Source organism: Salmo trutta, chromosome 20 (genome assembly GCF_901001165.1).
Source record: "Salmo trutta chromosome 20, fSalTru1.1, whole genome shotgun sequence".
Taxonomy (NCBI): domain Eukaryota; kingdom Metazoa; phylum Chordata; class Actinopteri; order Salmoniformes; family Salmonidae; genus Salmo; species Salmo trutta.
The window spans coordinates 12,475,906-12,496,713 of record NC_042976.1 but is presented as its reverse complement, the minus strand read 5'-3'; the positions used below and the strand labels follow the sequence as shown (position 1 = coordinate 12,496,713).

Below are 20,808 nucleotides of genomic sequence, written 5' to 3'. Positions count from 1 at the left end.
ATTATCAGGAGTAGAGACAGCCCTGTTACTGTAGTTACAGTCATTATCAGGAGTAGAAACAGCCCTGTTACTGTAGTTATAGTCATTATCAGGAGGAGAGACAGCCCTGTTACTGTAGTTATAGTCATTATCAGGAGTAGAGACAGCCCTGTTATTGTAGTTATAGTCATTATCAGGAGTAGAGACAGCCCTGTTATTGTAGTTATAGTCATTATCAGGAGGAGAGACAGCCCTGTTACTGTAGTTACAGTAATTATCAGGAGTAGAGACAGCCCTGTTACAGTAGTAGCAGTAGTCATTATCAGGAGTAGAGAAATCCTTGTTACTGTAGTTATAGTCATTATCAGGAGTAGAGACAGCCCTGTTACTGTAGTTATAGTCATTATCAGGAGGAGAGACAGCCCTGTTACTATAGTTATAGTCTTTTTTAGGAATAGAGACAGCCCTGTTACTGTAGTTATAGTCATTATCAGGAGTAGAGACAGCCCTGTTACTGTAGTTATTATCAGAAGTAGAGACAACCCTGTTACTGTTGTTACAGTCATTATCAGGAGTAGAGACAGCCCTGTTACTGTAGTTATAGTCATTATCAGGAGTAGAGACAGCCCTGTTACTGTAGTTATAATCATTATCAGGAGTAGAGACAGCGCTGTTACTGTAGTTACTGTCATTATCAGGAGGAGAGACAGCCCTGTTACTGTAGTTATAGTCATTATAAGGAGTAGAGACAGCCCTGTTAATGTAGTTAGTCATTGTCAGGAGTAGAAACAGCCCTGTTACAGTGGAGGCAGTCATTAACACGAGTAGAGACAGCCATGATACTGTAGTTATAGTCATTATCAGGAGTAGAGACAGCCCTGTTACAGTGGTAGTAGTCATTAACACGAGTAGAGACAGCCCTGTTACTGTAGTTATAGTCATTATCAGGAGGAGAGACAGCCCTGTTTCTGTAGTCATGGTCATTATCAGGAGTAGAGACAGCCCTGTTACTGTAGTTATTATCATTATCAGGAGTAGAGACAACCCTGTTACTGTAGTTACAGTCATTATCAGGAGTAGAGACAGCCCTGTTTCTGTAGTTTCAGTCATTATCAGGAGTAGAGACAGCCCTGTTACTGTAGTCATGGTCATTATCAGGAGTAGAGACAGCCCTGTTACTGTAGTCATGGTCATTTTCAGGAGTAGAGACAGCCCTGTTACTGTTGTTATAGTTATTACCAGGAGCAGAGACAGCCCTGTTACTGTATTTATAGTCATTATCAGGAGTAGAGAAAGATCTCTTACTGTAGTTAGTAATTATCAGGAGGAGAGACAGACCTGTTACTGTAGTTATAGTCATTATCAGGAGTAGAGACAGCCCTGTTACTGTAGTTACAGTCATTATCAGGAGTAGAGACAGCCCTGTTACTGTAGTTATAGTCATTATCAGGAGGAGAGACAGCCCTGTTACTGTAGTTATAGTCATTATCAGGAGTAAAGACAGACCTGTTAATATAGTTATAGTCTTTATTAGGAATAGAGAAAGCCATGTTACTGTAGTTATAGTCATTATCAGGAGTAGAGACAGCCCTGTTACTGTAGTTAATCTTTATCAGGAGTAGAGACAGACCTGTTACTGTTGTTATAGTCATTACCAGGAGCAGAGCCAGCCCAGTTAATGTAGTTAGACATTATCAGGAGTAGAAAGAGCCCTGTTACTGTAGTTACAGTCATTATCAGGAGTAGAGACAGCCCTGTTACTGTAGTTTTTATCAGGAGTAGAGCCAGCTCTGTTACAGTGGAGGCAGTCATTAACACGAGTAGAGACAGCCCTGTTACTGTAGTTATAGTCATTATAAGGAGGAGAGACAGCCTGTTACTGTAGCTATAGTCATTAACAGGAGTAAAGACAGACCTGTTACTGTAGTTATAGTCATTATCAGGAGTAGAGACAGCCCAGTTAATGTAGTTACAGTCATTATCAGGAGTGGAGACAGCCCTGTTACTGTAGTTATAATCATTATCAGGAGTAGAGACAGCCCTGTTACAGTAGTAGTAGTAGTAGTAGTAGTCATTATCAAGAGTAGAGAAATCCTTGTTACTGTAGTTATAGTCATTATCAGGAGTAAAGACAGACCTGTTACTGTAGTTTTAGTCATTATCAGGAGGAGAGACAGCCCTGTTACTGTAGTAGTAGTCATTATCAAGAGTAGTGACAGCCCTGTTACTATAGTTAGAGTCATTATCAAGAGTAGTGACAGCCCTGTTACTGTAGTTATAGTCATTATAAGGAGGAGAGACAGCCCTGTTACTGTAGTTACAGTCATTATCAGGAGGAGAGACTGCCCTTTTTGCTGTTGTTATAGTTATTACCAGGAGCAGAGACAGCCCTGTTACTGTATTTATAGTCATTATCAGGAGCAGAGACAGCCCTGTTACTGTAGTTATAGTCATTATCAGGAGTAGAGACAGCTCTGTTACTGTAGTTAGTCATTATCAGGAGGAGAGACAGACCTGTTACTGTAGTTTTAGTCATTATCAGGAGTAGAGACAGCCCTGTTACTGTAGTTACAGTCATTATCAGGAGTAGAAACAGCCCTGTTACTGTAGTTATAGTCATTATCAGGAGGAGAGACAGCCCTGTTACTGTAGTTATAGTCATTATCAGGAGTAGAGACAGCCCTGTTATTGTAGTTATAGTCATTATCAGGAGGAGAGACAGCCCTGTTACTGTAGTTACAGTAATTATCAGGAGTAGAGACAGCCCTGTTACTGTAGTTATAGTCATTACCAGGAGGAGAGACAGCCCTGTTACTGTAGTTATAATCATTATCAGGAGTAGAGACAGCCCTATTACAGTAGTTACAGTCATTATCAGGAGTAGAGACAGCCCTGTTTCTGTAGTTACAGTCATTATCAGGAGTAGAGACAGCCCTGTTACTGTAGTTACAGTCATTATCAGGAGTAGAGACAGCCCTGTTTCTGTAGTTACAGTCATTATCAGGAGTAGAGATAGCCCTGTTACTGTAGTCATGTTCATTATCAGGAGTAGAGACAGCCCTGTTACTGTAGTCATGGTCATTATCAGGAGTAGAGACAACCCTGTTACTGTAGTTACAGACATTATCAGGAGTAGAGACAGCCCTGTTACTGTAGTCATGGTCATTATCAGGAGTAGAGACAGCCCTGTTACTGTTGTTATAGTTATTACCAGGATTAGAGACAGCCCTGTTACTGTAGTTACAGTCATTATCAGGAGTAGAGACAGCGCTTTTACTGTAGTTTTAGTCATTATCAGGAGGAGAGACAGCCCTGTTACTGTAGTTATTATCAGAAGTAGAGACAACCCTGTTACTGTTGTTACAGTCATTATCAGGAGTAGAGACAGCCCTGTTACTGTAGTTATAGTTATAATCAGGAGTAGAGACAGCCCTGTTACTGTAGTTATAATCATTATCAGGAGTAGAGACAGCGCTGTTACTGTAGTTTTAGCCATTATCAGGAGGAGAGACAGCCCTGTTACTGTAGTTATAGTCATTATAAGGGGTAGAGACAGCCCTGTTAATGTAGTTAGTCATTATCAGGAGTAGAAACAGCCCTGTTACAGTAGAGGCAGTCATTAACACGAGTAGAGACAGCCCTGTTACTGTAGTTATAGTCATTATCAGGAGTAGAGACAGCCCTGTTACTGTAGTAATAGTCATTATCAGGAGTAGAGACAGCCCTGTTATTGTAGTTATAGTCATTATCAGGAGTAGAGACTGCCCTGTTACTGTAGTTATAGTCATTATCAAGAGTAGAGAAAGCTCTGTTACTGTAGTTATAGTCATTATCAGGAGGAGAGACAGACCTGTTACTGTAGTTTTAGTCATTATCAGGAGTAGAGACAGCCCTGTTACTGTAGTTACAGTCATTTTCAGGAGTAGAGACAGCCCTGTTACTGTAGTTATAGTCATTATCAGGAGTAGAGACAGCCCTGTTACTGTAATTACAGTCATTATCAGGAGTAGAGACAGCCCTGTTACTGTAGTTATAGTCATTATCAGGAGTAAAGACAGACCTGTTTTTATAGTTATAGTCTTTATTAGGAATAGAGAAAGCCATGTTACTGTAGTTATAGTCATTATCAGGAGTAGAGACAGCCCTGTTACTGTAGTTAGTCTTTATCAGGAGTAGAGACAGCCCTGTTACTGTAGTCATTATCAGAAGTAGAGACAGCCCTGTTACTATAGTTATAGTTATTATCAGAAGTAGAGACAGCCCTGTTACTATAGTTACAGTCATTATCAGGAGTAGAGACAGCACCGGTTACTGTATTTATAGTCATTATCAGGAGTAGAGACAGCCCTGTTACTGTAGTTATTATCAGAAGTAGAGACAGCCCTGGTACTATAGTTACAGTCATTATCAGGAGTAGAGACAGCCCTGTTACTATAGTTACAGTCATTATCAGGAGTAGAGACAGCCCTGTTACTGTAGTTATAGTCATTATCAGGAGTAGAGACAGCCCTGTTACTGTAGTTATAGTCATTATCAGGAGGAGAGACAGCCCTGTTACTGTAGTTACAGTCATTATCAGGAGTAGAGTCAGCCCTGTTACAGTAGTAGCAGTAGTCATTATCAGGAGGAGAGACAGCCCTGTTACTGTAGTTATAGTCATTATCAGGAGTAGAGACAGCCCTGTTACTGTAGTTATAATCATTATCAGGAGTAGAGACAGCGCTGTTACTGTAGTTTTAGTCATTATCAGGAGGAGAGACAGCACTGTTACTGTAGTTATAGTCATTATCAGGAGTAGAGACAGCCCTGTTACTGTAGTTATAGTCATTATAAGGAGTAGAGACAGCCCAGTTATTGTAGTTAGACATTATCAGGAGTAGAGACAGCACTGTTACTGTAGTAGTAGTAGTAAAAGTCATTATCAGGAGTAGAGAAATCCTTGTTACTGTAGGTATAGTCATTATCAAGAGTAGTGACAGCCCTGTTACTGTAGTTATAGTCATTATAAGGAGGAGAGACAGCCCTGTTACTGTAGTAGTAGTCATTATCAGGAGTAGAGAAAGCCCTGTTAATGTAGTTAGTCATTATCAGGAGTAGAAACAGCCCTGTTACAGTGGAGGCAGTCATTAACACGAGTAGAGACAGCCATGATACTGTAGTTACAGTCATTATCAGGAGTAGAGACAGCACTGTTACAGTGGTAGTAGTCATTAACACGAGTAGAGACAGCCCTGTTACTGTAGTTATAGTCATTATCAGGAGGAGAGACAGACCTGTTACTGTAGTTACAGTCATTATCAGGAGTAGAGACAGCCCTGTTACTGTAGTTATAATCGTTATCAGGAGTAGAGACAGCCCTGTTACTGTAGTTATAATCATTATCAGGAGTAGAGACAGCCCTGTTACAGTAGTTACAGTCATTATCAGGAGTAGAGACAGCCCTGTTACAGTAGCTTTAATCAGGAGTAGAGACAGCCCTGTTACTGTAGTCATGTTCATTATCAGGAGTAGAGACAGCCCTGTTACTGTAGTCATGGTCATTATCAGGAGTAGAGACAGCCCTGTTACTGTAATTATTATCATTATCAGGAGTAGAGACAGCCCTGTTTCTGTAGTTACAGTCATTATCAGGAGTAGAGACAGCCCTGTTACTGTAGTCATGGTCATTATCAGGAGTAGAGACAGCCCTGTTACTGTTGTCATGGTCATTATCAGGAGTAGAGACAGCCCTGTTACTGTTGTTATAGTTATTACCAGGAGCAGAGACAGCCCTGTTACTGTAGTTATAGTCATTATCAGGATCAGAGACAGCCCTGTTACTGTAGTTATAGTCATTATCAGGAGTAGAGACAGACCTGTTACTGTAGTTATAATCATTATCAGGAGTAGAGACAGCCCTGTTACTGTAGTCATTGTCATTATCAGGAGTAGAGACAGCCCTGTTACTGTAGTTATAATCATTATCAGGAGTAGAGACAGCCCTATTACAGTAGTTACAGTCATTATCAGGAGTAGAGACAGCCCTGTTTCTGTAGTTACAGTCATTATCAGGAGTAGAGACAGCCCTGTTACTGTAGTTACAGTCATTATCAGGAGTAGAGACAGCCCTGTTTCTGTAGTTACAGTCATTATCAGGAGTAGAGACAGCCCTGTTACTGTAGTCATGTTCATTATCAGGAGTAGAGACAGCCCTGTTACTGTAGTCATGGTCATTATCAGGAGTAGAGACAACCCTGTTACTGTAGTTACAGACATTATCAGGAGTAGAGACAGCCCTGTTACTGTAGTCATGGTCATTATCAGGAGTAGAGACAGCGCTGTTACTGTTGTTATAGTTATTACCAGGATTAGAGACAGCCCTGTTACTGTAGTTACAGTCATTATCAGGAGTAGAGACAGCGCTTTTACTGTAGTTTTAGTCATTATCAGGAGGAGAGACAGCCCTGTTACTGTAGTTATTATCAGAAGTAGAGACAACCCTGTTACTGTTGTTACAGTCATTATCAGGAGTAGAGACAGCCCTGTTACTGTAGTTATAGTTATAATCAGGAGTAGAGACAGCCCTGTTACTGTAGTTATAATCATTATCAGGAGTAGAGACAGCGCTGTTACTGTAGTTTTAGTCATTATCAGGAGGAGAGACAGCCCTGTTACTGTAGTTATAGTCATTATAAGGAGTAGAGACAGCCCTGTTAATGTAGTTAGTCATTATCAGGAGTAGAAACAGCCCTGTTACAGTAGAGGCAGTCATTAACACGAGTAGAGACAGCCCTGTTACTGTAGTTATAGTCATTATCAGGAGGAGAGACAGACCTGTTACTGTAGTTACAGTCATTATCAGGAGTAGAGACAGCCCTGTTACTGTAGTTATAATCATTATCAGGAGTAAAGACAGCCCTGTTACTGTAGTCACGGTCATTATCAGGAGTAGAGACAGCCCTGTTACAGTAGTTACAGTCATTATGAGGAGTAGAGACAGCCCTGTTTCTGTAGTTACAGTCATTATCAGGAGTAGAGACAGCCCTGTTACAGTAGCTTTAATCAGGAGTAGAGACAGCCCTGTTACTGTAGTCATGTTAATTATCAGGAGTAGAGACAGCCCTGTTACTGTAGTCATGGTCATTATCAGGAATAGAGACAGCCCTGTTACTGTAGTCATGGTCATTATCAGGAGTAGAGAAAGCCCTTTTACTGTTGTTATAGTTATTACCAGGAGCAGAGACAGCCCTGTTACTGTATTTATAGTCATTATCAGGAGTAGAGACAGCACTGTTACTGTAGTTATAATCATTACCAGGAGCAGAGACAGCCCTGTTACTGTAGTTATAGTCATTATCAGGAGTAGAGACAGCTCTGTTACTGTAGTTAGTCATTATCAGGAGGAGAGACAGACCTGTTACTGTAGTTTTAGTCATTATCAGGAGTAGAGACAGCCCTGTTACTGTAGTTACAGTCATTATCAGGAGTAGAAACAGCCCTGTTACTGTAGTTATAGTCATTATCAGGAGGAGAGACAGCCCTGTTACTGTAGTTATAGTCATTATCAGGAGTAGAGACAGCCCTGTTATTGTAGTTATAGTCATTATCAGGAGGAGAGACAGCCCTGTTACTGTAGTTACAGTAATTATCAGGAGTAGAGACAGCCCTGTTACAGTAGTAGCAGTAGTCATTATCAGGAGTAGAGAAATCCTTGTTACTGTAGTTATAGTCATTATCAGGAGTAGAGACAGCCCTGTTACTGTAGTTATAGTCATTATCAGGAGGAGAGACAGCCCTGTTACTATAGTTATAGTCTTTTTTAGGAATAGAGACAGCCCTGTTACTGTAGTTATAGTCATTATCAGGAGTAGAGACAGCCCTGTTACTGCAGTCATTATCAGGAGTAGAGTCAGCCCTGTTACAGTAGTAGCAGTAGTCATTATCAGGAGGAGAGACAGCCCTGTTACTGTAGTTATAGTCATTATCAGGAGTAGAGACAGCCCTGTTACTGTAGTTATAATCATTATCAGGAGTAGAGACAGCGCTGTTACTGTAGTTTTAGTCATTATCAGGAGGAGAGACAGCACTGTTACTGTAGTTATAGTCATTATCAGGAGTAGAGACAGCCCTGTTACTGTAGTTATAGTCATTATAAGGAGTAGAGACAGCCCAGTTATTGTAGTTAGACATTATCAGGAGTAGAGACAGCACTGTTACTGTAGTAGTAGTAGTAAAAGTCATTATCAGGAGTAGAGAAATCCTTGTTACTGTAGGTATAGTCATTATCAAGAGTAGTGACAGCCCTGTTACTGTAGTTATAGTCATTATAAGGAGGAGAGACAGCCCTGTTACTGTAGTAGTAGTCATTATCAGGAGTAGAGAAAGCCCTGTTAATGTAGTTAGTCATTATCAGGAGTAGAAACAGCCCTGTTACAGTGGAGGCAGTCATTAACACGAGTAGAGACAGCCATGATACTGTAGTTACAGTCATTATCAGGAGTAGAGACAGCACTGTTACAGTGGTAGTAGTCATTAACACGAGTAGAGACAGCCCTGTTACTGTAGTTATAGTCATTATCAGGAGGAGAGACAGACCTGTTACTGTAGTTACAGTCATTATCAGGAGTAGAGACAGCCCTGTTACTGTAGTTATAATCGTTATCAGGAGTAGAGACAGCCCTGTTACTGTAGTTATAATCATTATCAGGAGTAGAGACAGCCCTGTTACAGTAGTTACAGTCATTATCAGGAGTAGAGACAGCCCTGTTACAGTAGCTTTAATCAGGAGTAGAGACAGCCCTGTTACTGTAGTCATGTTCATTATCAGGAGTAGAGACAGCCCTGTTACTGTAGTCATGGTCATTATCAGGAGTAGAGACAGCCCTGTTACTGTAATTATTATCATTATCAGGAGTAGAGACAGCCCTGTTTCTGTAGTTACAGTCATTATCAGGAGTAGAGACAGCCCTGTTACTGTAGTCATGGTCATTATCAGGAGTAGAGACAGCCCTGTTACTGTTGTCATGGTCATTATCAGGAGTAGAGACAGCCCTGTTACTGTTGTTATAGTTATTACCAGGAGCAGAGACAGCCCTGTTACTGTAGTTATAGTCATTATCAGGATCAGAGACAGCCCTGTTACTGTAGTTATAGTCATTATCAGGAGTAGAGACAGACCTGTTACTGTAGTTATAATCATTATCAGGAGTAGAGACAGCCCTGTTACTGTAGTCATTGTCATTATCAGGAGTAGAGACAGCCCTGTTACTGTAGTTATAATCATTATCAGGAGTAGAGACAGCCCTATTACAGTAGTTACAGTCATTATCAGGAGTAGAGACAGCCCTGTTTCTGTAGTTACAGTCATTATCAGGAGTAGAGACAGCCCTGTTACTGTAGTTACAGTCATTATCAGGAGTAGAGACAGCCCTGTTTCTGTAGTTACAGTCATTATCAGGAGTAGAGACAGCCCTGTTACTGTAGTCATGTTCATTATCAGGAGTAGAGACAGCCCTGTTACTGTAGTCATGGTCATTATCAGGAGTAGAGACAACCCTGTTACTGTAGTTACAGACATTATCAGGAGTAGAGACAGCCCTGTTACTGTAGTCATGGTCATTATCAGGAGTAGAGACAGCGCTGTTACTGTTGTTATAGTTATTACCAGGATTAGAGACAGCCCTGTTACTGTAGTTACAGTCATTATCAGGAGTAGAGACAGCGCTTTTACTGTAGTTTTAGTCATTATCAGGAGGAGAGACAGCCCTGTTACTGTAGTTATTATCAGAAGTAGAGACAACCCTGTTACTGTTGTTACAGTCATTATCAGGAGTAGAGACAGCCCTGTTACTGTAGTTATAGTTATAATCAGGAGTAGAGACAGCCCTGTTACTGTAGTTATAATCATTATCAGGAGTAGAGACAGCGCTGTTACTGTAGTTTTAGTCATTATCAGGAGGAGAGACAGCCCTGTTACTGTAGTTATAGTCATTATAAGGAGTAGAGACAGCCCTGTTAATGTAGTTAGTCATTATCAGGAGTAGAAACAGCCCTGTTACAGTAGAGGCAGTCATTAACACGAGTAGAGACAGCCCTGTTACTGTAGTTATAGTCATTATCAGGAGGAGAGACAGACCTGTTACTGTAGTTACAGTCATTATCAGGAGTAGAGACAGCCCTGTTACTGTAGTTATAATCATTATCAGGAGTAAAGACAGCCCTGTTACTGTAGTCACGGTCATTATCAGGAGTAGAGACAGCCCTGTTACAGTAGTTACAGTCATTATGAGGAGTAGAGACAGCCCTGTTTCTGTAGTTACAGTCATTATCAGGAGTAGAGACAGCCCTGTTACAGTAGCTTTAATCAGGAGTAGAGACAGCCCTGTTACTGTAGTCATGTTAATTATCAGGAGTAGAGACAGCCCTGTTACTGTAGTCATGGTCATTATCAGGAATAGAGACAGCCCTGTTACTGTAGTCATGGTCATTATCAGGAGTAGAGAAAGCCCTTTTACTGTTGTTATAGTTATTACCAGGAGCAGAGACAGCCCTGTTACTGTATTTATAGTCATTATCAGGAGTAGAGACAGCACTGTTACTGTAGTTATAATCATTACCAGGAGCAGAGACAGCCCTGTTACTGTAGTTATAGTCATTATCAGGAGTAGAGACAGCTCTGTTACTGTAGTTAGTCATTATCAGGAGGAGAGACAGACCTGTTACTGTAGTTTTAGTCATTATCAGGAGTAGAGACAGCCCTGTTACTGTAGTTACAGTCATTATCAGGAGTAGAAACAGCCCTGTTACTGTAGTTATAGTCATTATCAGGAGGAGAGACAGCCCTGTTACTGTAGTTATAGTCATTATCAGGAGTAGAGACAGCCCTGTTATTGTAGTTATAGTCATTATCAGGAGGAGAGACAGCCCTGTTACTGTAGTTACAGTAATTATCAGGAGTAGAGACAGCCCTGTTACAGTAGTAGCAGTAGTCATTATCAGGAGTAGAGAAATCCTTGTTACTGTAGTTATAGTCATTATCAGGAGTAGAGACAGCCCTGTTACTGTAGTTATAGTCATTATCAGGAGGAGAGACAGCCCTGTTACTATAGTTATAGGCTTTTTTAGGAATAGAGACAGCCCTGTTACTGTAGTTATAGTCATTATCAGGAGTAGAGACAGCCCTGTTACTGTAGTTATTATCAGAAGTAGAGACAACCCTGTTACTGTTGTTACAGTCATTATCAGGAGTAGAGACAGCCCTGTTACTGTAGTTATAGTCATTATCAGGAGTAGAGACAGCCCTGTTACTGTAGTTATAATCATTATCAGGAGTAGAGACAGCGCTGTTACTGTAGTTACTGTCATTATCAGGAGGAGAGACAGCCCTGTTACTGTAGTTATAGTCATTATAAGGAGTAGAGACAGCCCTGTTAATGTAGTTAGTCATTGTCAGGAGTAGAAACAGCCCTGTTACAGTGGAGGCAGTCATTAACACGAGTAGAGACAGCCATGATACTGTAGTTATAGTCATTATCAGGAGTAGAGACAGCCCTGTTACAGTGGTAGTAGTCATTAACACGAGTAGAGACAGCCCTGTTACTGTAGTTATAGTCATTATCAGGAGGAGAGACAGCCCTGTTTCTGTAGTCATGGTCATTATCAGGAGTAGAGACAGCCCTGTTACTGTAGTTATTATCATTATCAGGAGTAGAGACAACCCTGTTACTGTAGTTACAGTCATTATCAGGAGTAGAGACAGCCCTGTTTCTGTAGTTTCAGTCATTATCAGGAGTAGAGACAGCCCTGTTACTGTAGTCATGGTCATTATCAGGAGTAGAGACAGCCCTGTTACTGTAGTCATGGTCATTTTCAGGAGTAGAGACAGCCCTGTTACTGTTGTTATAGTTATTACCAGGAGCAGAGACAGCCCTGTTACTGTATTTATAGTCATTATCAGGAGTAGAGAAAGATCTCTTACTGTAGTTAGTAATTATCAGGAGGAGAGACAGACCTGTTACTGTAGTTATAGTCATTATCAGGAGTAGAGACAGCCCTGTTACTGTAGTTACAGTCATTATCAGGAGTAGAGACAGCCCTGTTACTGTAGTTATAGTCATTATCAGGAGGAGAGACAGCCCTGTTACTGTAGTTATAGTCATTATCAGGAGTAAAGACAGACCTGTTAATATAGTTATAGTCTTTATTAGGAATAGAGAAAGCCATGTTACTGTAGTTATAGTCATTTTCAGGAGTAGAGACAGCCCTGTTACTGTAGTTAATCTTTATCAGGAGTAGAGACAGACCTGTTACTGTTGTTATAGTCATTACCAGGAGCAGAGCCAGCCCAGTTAATGTAGTTAGACATTATCAGGAGTAGAAAGAGCCCTGTTACTGTAGTTACAGTCATTATCAGGAGTAGAGACAGCCCTGTTACTGTAGTTTTTATCAGGAGTAGAGCCAGCTCTGTTACAGTGGAGGCAGTCATTAACACGAGTAGAGACAGCCCTGTTACTGTAGTTATAGTCATTATAAGGAGGAGAGACAGCCTGTTACTGTAGCTATAGTCATTAACAGGAGTAAAGACAGACCTGTTACTGTAGTTATAGTCATTATCAGGAGTAGAGACAGCCCAGTTAATGTAGTTACAGTCATTATCAGGAGTGGAGACAGCCCTGTTACTGTAGTTATAATCATTATCAGGAGTAGAGACAGCCCTGTTACAGTAGTAGTAGTAGTAGTAGTAGTCATTATCAAGAGTAGAGAAATCCTTGTTACTGTAGTTATAGTCATTATCAGGAGTAAAGACAGACCTGTTACTGTAGTTTTAGTCATTATCAGGAGGAGAGACAGCCCTGTTACTGTAGTAGTAGTCATTATCAAGAGTAGTGACAGCCCTGTTACTATAGTTAGAGTCATTATCAAGAGTAGTGACAGCCCTGTTACTGTAGTTATAGTCATTATAAGGAGGAGAGACAGCCCTGTTACTGTAGTTACAGTCATTATCAGGAGGAGAGACTGCCCTTTTTGCTGTTGTTATAGTTATTACCAGGAGCAGAGACAGCCCTGTTACTGTATTTATAGTCATTATCAGGAGCAGAGACAGCCCTGTTACTGTAGTTATAGTCATTATCAGGAGTAGAGACAGCTCTGTTACTGTAGTTAGTCATTATCAGGAGGAGAGACAGACCTGTTACTGTAGTTTTAGTCATTATCAGGAGTAGAGACAGCCCTGTTACTGTAGTTACAGTCATTATCAGGAGTAGAAACAGCCCTGTTACTGTAGTTATAGTCATTATCAGGAGGAGAGACAGCCCTGTTACTGTAGTTATAGTCATTATCAGGAGTAGAGACAGCCCTGTTATTGTAGTTATAGTCATTATCAGGAGGAGAGACAGCCCTGTTACTGTAGTTACAGTAATTATCAGGAGTAGAGACAGCCCTGTTACAGTAGTAGCAGTAGTCATTATCAGGAGTAGAGAAATCCTTGTTACTGTAGTTATAGTCATTATCAGGAGTAGAGACAGCCCTGTTACTGTAGTTATAGTCATTATCAGGAGGAGAGACAGCCCTGTTACTATAGTTATAATCATTATCAGGAGTAGAGACAGCCCTGTTACTGTAGTCATGGTCATTATCAGGAGTAGAGACAGCCCTGTTTCTGTAGTTACAGTCATTATCAGGAGTAGAGACAGCCCTGTTACTGTAGTTATAATCATTATCAGGAGTAGAGACAGCCCTGTTTCTGTAGTTACAGTCATTATCAGGAGTAGAGACAGCCCTGTTACTGTAGTCATGGTCATTATCAGGTAGTTATAGTCATTATCAGGAGTAGAGACAGCCCTGTTACTGTAGTTATAGTCATTATCAGGAGTAGAGACAGCTCTGTTACTGTAGTTAGTCATTATCAGGAGGAGAGACAGACCTGTTACTGTAGTTTTAGTCATTATCAGGAGTAGAGACAGCCCTGCTACTGTAGTTATAGTCATTATCAGGATTAGAGACAGCCCTGTACTGTAGTTAGTCATTATCAGGAGTAAAGACAGACCTGTTACTATAGTTATAGTCTTTATTAGGAATAGAGAAAGCCATGTTACTGTAGTTATAGTCATTATCAGGAGTAGAGACAGCCCTGTTACTGTAGTTAGTCTTTATCAGGAGTAGAGACAGCCCTGTTACTGTAGTAGTAGTCATTATCAGGAGTAGAGACAGCCCTGTTACTGTAGTTTTTATCAGGAGTAGAGCCAGCTCTGTTACAGTGGTAGTAGTCATTAACACGAGTAGAGACAGACCTGTTACTGTAGTTATAGTCATTATCAGGAGTAGAGACAGCACTGTTACAGTGGTAGTAGTCATTAACACGAGTAGAGACAGACCTGTTACTGTAGTTACAGTCATTATCAGGAGTAGAGACAGCCCTGTTACTGTAGTTAAAGTCATTATCAGGAGTAGAGACAGCCCTGTTACTGTAGTTTCTATCAGGAGTAGAGCCAGCTCTGTTACTGTAGTTATAATCATTATCTGGAGTAGAGACAGCGCTGTTACTGTAGTTTTAGTCATTATCAGGAGTAGAGACAGCCCTGTTACTGTAGTTATAGTCATTATCAGGAGTAGAGACAGCCCTTTTACTGTAGTTAGTCATTATCAGGAGTAGAGACAGCCCTGTTACTGTAGTTATAGTCATTATCAGGAGTAGAGACAGCCCTGTTACTGTAGTTACAGTCATTATCAGGAGTAGAGACAGCCCTGTTACTGTAGTCATAGTCATTATCAGGAGTAGAGACAGCCCTGTTACTGTAGTTAGTCATTTCAGGAGTAGAGACAGCCCTGTTACTGTAGTTACAGTCATTATCAGTCTTTACCTGGGTCTGTCGTCTTCCTCTTCAGGTAGAACAACCAAGCACCAATCAGTATCCCGGCAACAACCAAAGCCGTACTGGCCACAATGATCGAAGTCTGCAGAGTGTAATCTGTTGGAAACCGAGTATGAAGAGAACATGCTAAAAATGAGACAGCTGAGGACTTACTACGACTTTTGCTATGACTCCAAAGGCATCACAGTATAGTGGGGGGCAATCAGCAATGTAGAGACATTGATTTGGTTACTTGTTTGGTATTGTTTATGATGATCATGATGTCTCACTGAATCTACTCATTCAGAGGATGTGATCTACTGTGACCTACTATAATCGACTATCGTCATTAGTAACCTTTCAGAGGCGATGGTAACACTAGGCCTGGTAACCCAGATCTTCCACCAGCACCACGGAGTCTGAGGGGAACACTCGCTCTGAGCATGTCCTCTCTGAACACCACACACTGCCAGTCCAGCTGGTCCCTATGGAGGCTGGGCAGGGTCACACTGAGTGTCCAGTTGGGTTGACTCTCTGTAAGGATGTCCTGTTTTACCACTACCCCCGTCCCCCCCTCCATCCTCAGCCAGGCCAGGGTCACAGGGTCACCGTTCACCTCCGACACCTCACACTTCAGTACCACCGACTGGCCACCAGGGGGCTCTCTAGATGCAGAGACTGGGCCAGAGAACAGAAAACAGAACTGAACTTTCCCATCTGAAAGAACAGTATACCGTAATAATAATAATAATGTAGGCCTAGTATATATCTGGTCAATGAAACATGTCATTTTGTGGTTGACAATCAGAGAACCAACATTAGGTTACTTGAGCAGAGAGTGTTTGCTCTCTCATTGAACATTTTAAAAGACAAAAGCAAAGTTACCTTGAATGGTTGTGAGTTGAACATAAGACATAAGGTCTTTATTAAAATTACATCTGAACACTCCTCCATCCTCAAATACCACTGGTGAAAGTCTCAGGGGAAAATCTTTAGAGTTGAACGTGGGAAATGAGAACCGGTCTATTTCTAGTCTATCATCTGATGTCAGAGTAGCAGGTGCTTCCACTGGAGATGTACTCTTGGTCCAGGAGGCTTTTTTGTACAAGGATAAAGACCTGCACGTCATCTCCACCTCACTGCTGATGCTGCTCTCTCTGAACAAAGTTACTGGCATGTTGAATGTGCCTGGAAAAAATAAACATTGTGGAAAATACTATGAAGAAGAATATCTACAACAATCAAGTTAATCTACACATGATGAGTGAACCTGCAGTTACTGTTAATGAATTAATATATTACTGACAATATCCATGAATCTAGCTAACTTACTTGTCTGAACATTCAAGGTATTATAAACTCCATATAACAATGTTCCATTCTGTCTGAGAGTGCAGTAGCATCTCCCCTTACTGCTCTGATCAACACTATGGATGACCACGTGGGCAGTGTTGTTGTAAAACAACGTGGTGTTAGAAGTGGGATCTCCTTCTCTTTCCCACTGAAGTGTGGTCCCTTCTGGTAGGCTGGACAGCTCACAACTAAAACTCACATCAGAACCCAGATGAAATGAAGACCATTCATTGGGTGTAACTGCAAACAAAATAATTGGTTAACATTTACAAATCAAACATCCTTGTTGGCATATCCAGTACATGTTTTTTGTGATATCAAACACAAAAGGAACATGCTTATGTTTGACTCCAATTCTGATATTGAAAAAGTGACAATAAACATAATACCTTTGAAAGCAAACACCTGAAACCTCATCACAATAACTGAAGCTGGTTTGGTTTGCATGAACACAAACTCTCCAGCATTTCCAAAGTTTGCCCACATGGAAAGACCATATCCACGGCCTTTTGAAAAACCCAAAGTTTTCGATACAGATTCCCAAGTGGATGAAATGATATTGGCTATTGTGGTGTTTGAGTGTCTGCCGTCATGCGAGGTCCATATCCATTGGTACTGGTGCTCTGTCCCTTGTAGAACCACAGGGGAAACTGGAACAGTGACTTTTTCTCTGGGCTTGGCAATGAAAAATATGTTCTTCGACAATACTGTGGAGAGCAGAAATGTGTCAAAATGATACAATAAAAAGCAACCCCCCCCCTTCTTCTTTCTCGAATGACTCCTCGATAGCTTTATCATTGTACTTGTATGCCAAACTCTAAATGGAGATGTTTTATTTTACACTCAAAAATGATCTTGATAATTCAACCAGAAACCCGCTACTCACCTTCAGCTGAGAATCCTTGACCGTATGCTGATATCCATACCAGGATCCACAACAATGTCACACTCATAGAGCCTCTGTCCTTCCCCATGTTACTGTAGTTACCTGTTCTGTTCCCGTCTTTGCTCAGTAGCAAACTCACATCATTACTTAGGGCCCTGTTAAGTTTCTACAGGAAATGACTGAAGAAAAGAGGAAGTAAAAACAAAACTACCGATTATGTAATGCAAAATAAACTGACTGCATATCTGATATATAATTTTCATAAACTTCAAATCATCTACTCAGTCTGCAACCCAGAGTTTGTAAAGTTCTGGTTTAAATAAAACAGAATTAAATAAGACAGAATTCCCAGCTTACAATAGTCAAAATGTTTATTCACGAGGGCACTCTCCAGTTCATATACAAAGACCTCTATTTTAAACCAGGCACCTTCTTTACGCACACACATACACACAAACTTTTAGGAGAGTTATCTCCTTCTCCAGAGTTCTCAACAATGTGTATCACTACCTAGCTGACAGTTCCATTCCTCCGAGATTAGGGAAACCTTGAGGGTTACTGTCATGTCCTGACCAGTATAGGTGTTATTTGTTATTGTAGTTTGGTCAGGACGTGGCAGGGGGTGTTTGTTTTATGTGGTTTGGGTTATGTATTTAGGTAGATGGGTGTTTGGTTTATGTGGTCCGGGGTTTGTTAGTCTATGTTTGTATATTTTCTATGTTCTATCTAGTCTTTTGTATTTGTATGTGTAGTTAATTGGGGTTGGACCTTCAATTGGTGGCAGCTGGTTATTGTTGCCTCTGATTGAGGGTCCTATAATTAGGAGTTTGTTTTTCATGGTTTTTTTGTGGGAGATTGTGCTTGTTTAGCTGTATGCCTGACAAGACTGTCCAGTTCGTTTTGTTTTGTATACATTTATTGTGTTTTCCTTCTTCACCAAATAAAAAGAAGATGAGTATATATTTTCCCGCTGCGTCTTGGTCTCTACCCTACGACACCCGTGACAGTTACTCCCTCTCATATCATCTACTCTCTGAGTTCTAGCTAGGTCGGGTCAAACATGGGTTAATGGTTCTCGGTGTTTTCTTAAACACACACACATTCCTCTCTTATCCTAGTCCAACCTAGTTAGAACTTTATGTTTAACAATTTAATGACTCATTATATATGCTACATAAACTATATCACTAATAGTTAGGTTTCAGGGTAGAATTATTTAATAATTTATCTTTAAACATATCATTATTTTATAAACATCCTTGGGTACTTCATGACCCTATACTGTATGTCGGGCTGGGGTTAAGGGGTAGAACAGAAGCTGAAAATAGAACACTAAACTTGCTACATTATGGCCAGTATCCTTACAAAAGGATCTGGCCAGCGGTGATGTTGTGGATGTTGGTGATGGGGGCGTAAACAGGTGGATCTGGGCAGCGGTGATGTTGTGGATGTTGGTGATGGGGGTGTGAACAGGTGGATCTGGCCAGCGGTGATGTTGTGGATGTTGGTGATGGGGGTGTGAACAGGTGGATCTGGCCAGCGGTGATGTTGTGGATGTTGGTGATGGGGTGTGAACAGGTGGATCTGGTAAGCGGTGATGTGGATGTTGGTGATGGGGGTGTGAACAGGTGGATCTGGCCAGCGGTGATGTTGTGGATGTTGGTGATGGGGGTGTGAACAGGTGGTTCTGGCCAGCGGTGATGTTGTGGATGTTGGTGATGGGGGTGTGAACAGGTGGATCTGGCCAGCGGTGATGTGGATGTTGGTGATGGTGGTGTGAACAGGTGGATCTGGGCAGCGGTGATGTTGTGGATGTTGGTGATGGGGGTGTGAACAGGTGGATCTGGGCAGCGGTGATGTTGTGGATGTTGGTGATGGGGGTGTGAACAGGTGAATCTGGCCAGCGGTGATGTTGTGGATGTTGGTGATGGGGGTGTGAACAGGTGAATCTTGCCAGCGGTGATGTTGTGGATGTTGAAGATGGGGGTGTGAACAAGTGGATCTGGCCAGCGGTGATGTGGATGTCGGTGATGGTGGTGTGAACAGGTGGATCTGGGCAGCGGTGATGTTGTGGATGTTGGTGATGGGGGTGTGAACAGGTGGATCTGGCCAGCGGTGATGTTGTGGATGTTGAAGATGGGGGTGTGAACAGGTGGATCTGGCCAGCGGTGATGTGGATGTTGGTGATGGTGGTGTGAACAGGTGGATCTGGCCAGCGGTGATGTTGTGGATGTTGGTGATGGGGGTGTGAACAGGTGGATCTGGCCAGCGGTGATGTTGTGGATGCTGGTGATGGGGGTGTGAACAGGTGGATCTGGCCAGCGGTGATGTTGTGGATGTTGGTGATGGGGGTGTGAACAGGTGGATCTGGCCAGCGGTGATGTTGTGGATGTTGGTGATGGGGGTGTGAACAGGTTTGATTTGGGCAGCGGTGATGTTGTGGATGTTGAAGATGGCGGTGTGAACAGGTGGATCTGGCCAGCGGTGATGTGGATGTTGGTGATGGGGGTGTGAACAGGTGGATCTGGCCAGTGGTGATGTTGTGGATGTTGGTGATGGGGGTGTGAACAGGTGGATCTGGCCAGCGGTGATGTTGTGGATGTTGGTGATGGGGGTGTGAACAGGTGGATCTGGCCAGCGGTGATGTTGTGGATGTTGGTGATGGGGGTGTGAACAGGTGGATCTGGCCAGCGGTGATGTGGATGTTGGTGATGGGGGTGTGAACAGGTGGATCTGGCCAGCGGTGATGTTGTGGATGTTGGTGATGGGGGTGTGAACAGGTGGATCTGGCCAGCGGTGATGTTGTGGATGTTGGTGATGGGGGTGTGAACAGGTGGATCTGGCCAGCGGTGATGTTGTGGATGTTGGTGAGCATCTGAATGCTGTCATTTGCATGTGGATGTTTTGTATTGTTAAAAAAAATTGTAATAGTAATACTTTCTGTACATCCATGTATTAAAGTGACAATTCACAAATCTAAGTGTGTCAGTTGTTTGAAGACCAATGTGGAGATGAATCCACGTGTAGGCTAGATATATGCGTCTTTCCCAAATGAATGAGAAAGATATGCACTGTCTAATTCAGTCATTTTAGATGGTACCTGCAGTGTCTTTTCCATTTCTTTGGGATTAGGTTGGATGCCTCTATTCTTTTCTATGGAGAGTATCCAAGAGGGAGTGTTTCCTTACCTTTTGGTCTTCGACAGCAGAACCAGTATTACTAGGGTGGCACCCCCCATAATCTCCCCTCTGACCACCGTCGCTGTGCCCGTCTCTAAGAAACAGAGATTCTCTGTTAGATTATATTCTACAAGAAATTCTCTCAAGTACAAATGATGACCTCTTTCCTTTGTTACAATAAGCCTATGCAGAGGTCCCGTGCTGAACAATATTTTTAGATTGTGCTGGGTTTGGAACATATGGGTACAGATCGCAGAGTCTATAAAATCACAAGTTGTTACCTGTCATTGAAGACACTGTTGTCTGTGTGGGCATTGTGAGGTCAGGGAGGCTGTCGCTCTGAGCAAGCCCTCTGAACACCACACACTTGGTGTATGTAAACTTCTGACCTACTGGAATTGTGATACAGTGAATTATAAGTGAAATAATCTGTCTGTAAACAATTGTTGGAAAAATGACTTGTGTCATACACAAAGTAGATGTCCTAACCGACTTGCCAAAGCTATAGCTGGTTAACAAGAAATTTGTGGAGTGGTTGAAAAACGAGTTATAATGTCTCCAATCTAAGTGTATGTAAACTTCC

At 41.8% G+C, this 20,808-nt stretch overlaps 1 protein-coding gene across 1 annotated transcript in view; it reads right to left on the bottom strand.

The window, feature by feature from the left end:
* Positions 1 to 20,604, bottom strand: part of LOC115155562 (uncharacterized) — a 37,249-nt gene extending 16,645 nt beyond the window's left edge. The window contains exons 1-8 of the mRNA XM_029702275.1: positions 20,507 to 20,604; positions 20,235 to 20,319; positions 17,047 to 17,225; positions 16,550 to 16,867; positions 16,140 to 16,400; positions 15,693 to 15,995; positions 15,165 to 15,485; positions 14,817 to 14,924 (exon numbers count right to left, since the gene is read on the bottom strand). Of these exons, the coding sequence (XP_029558135.1) occupies positions 14,817 to 14,924; positions 15,165 to 15,485; positions 15,693 to 15,995; positions 16,140 to 16,400; positions 16,550 to 16,867; positions 17,047 to 17,134 (1,399 nt within the window). The 5' untranslated portion in view covers positions 17,135 to 17,225; positions 20,235 to 20,319; positions 20,507 to 20,604. The remainder of the gene's footprint in view (positions 1 to 14,816; positions 14,925 to 15,164; positions 15,486 to 15,692; positions 15,996 to 16,139; positions 16,401 to 16,549; positions 16,868 to 17,046; positions 17,226 to 20,234; positions 20,320 to 20,506) is intronic.
* Positions 20,605 to 20,808: the final 204 nt, after the last annotated feature.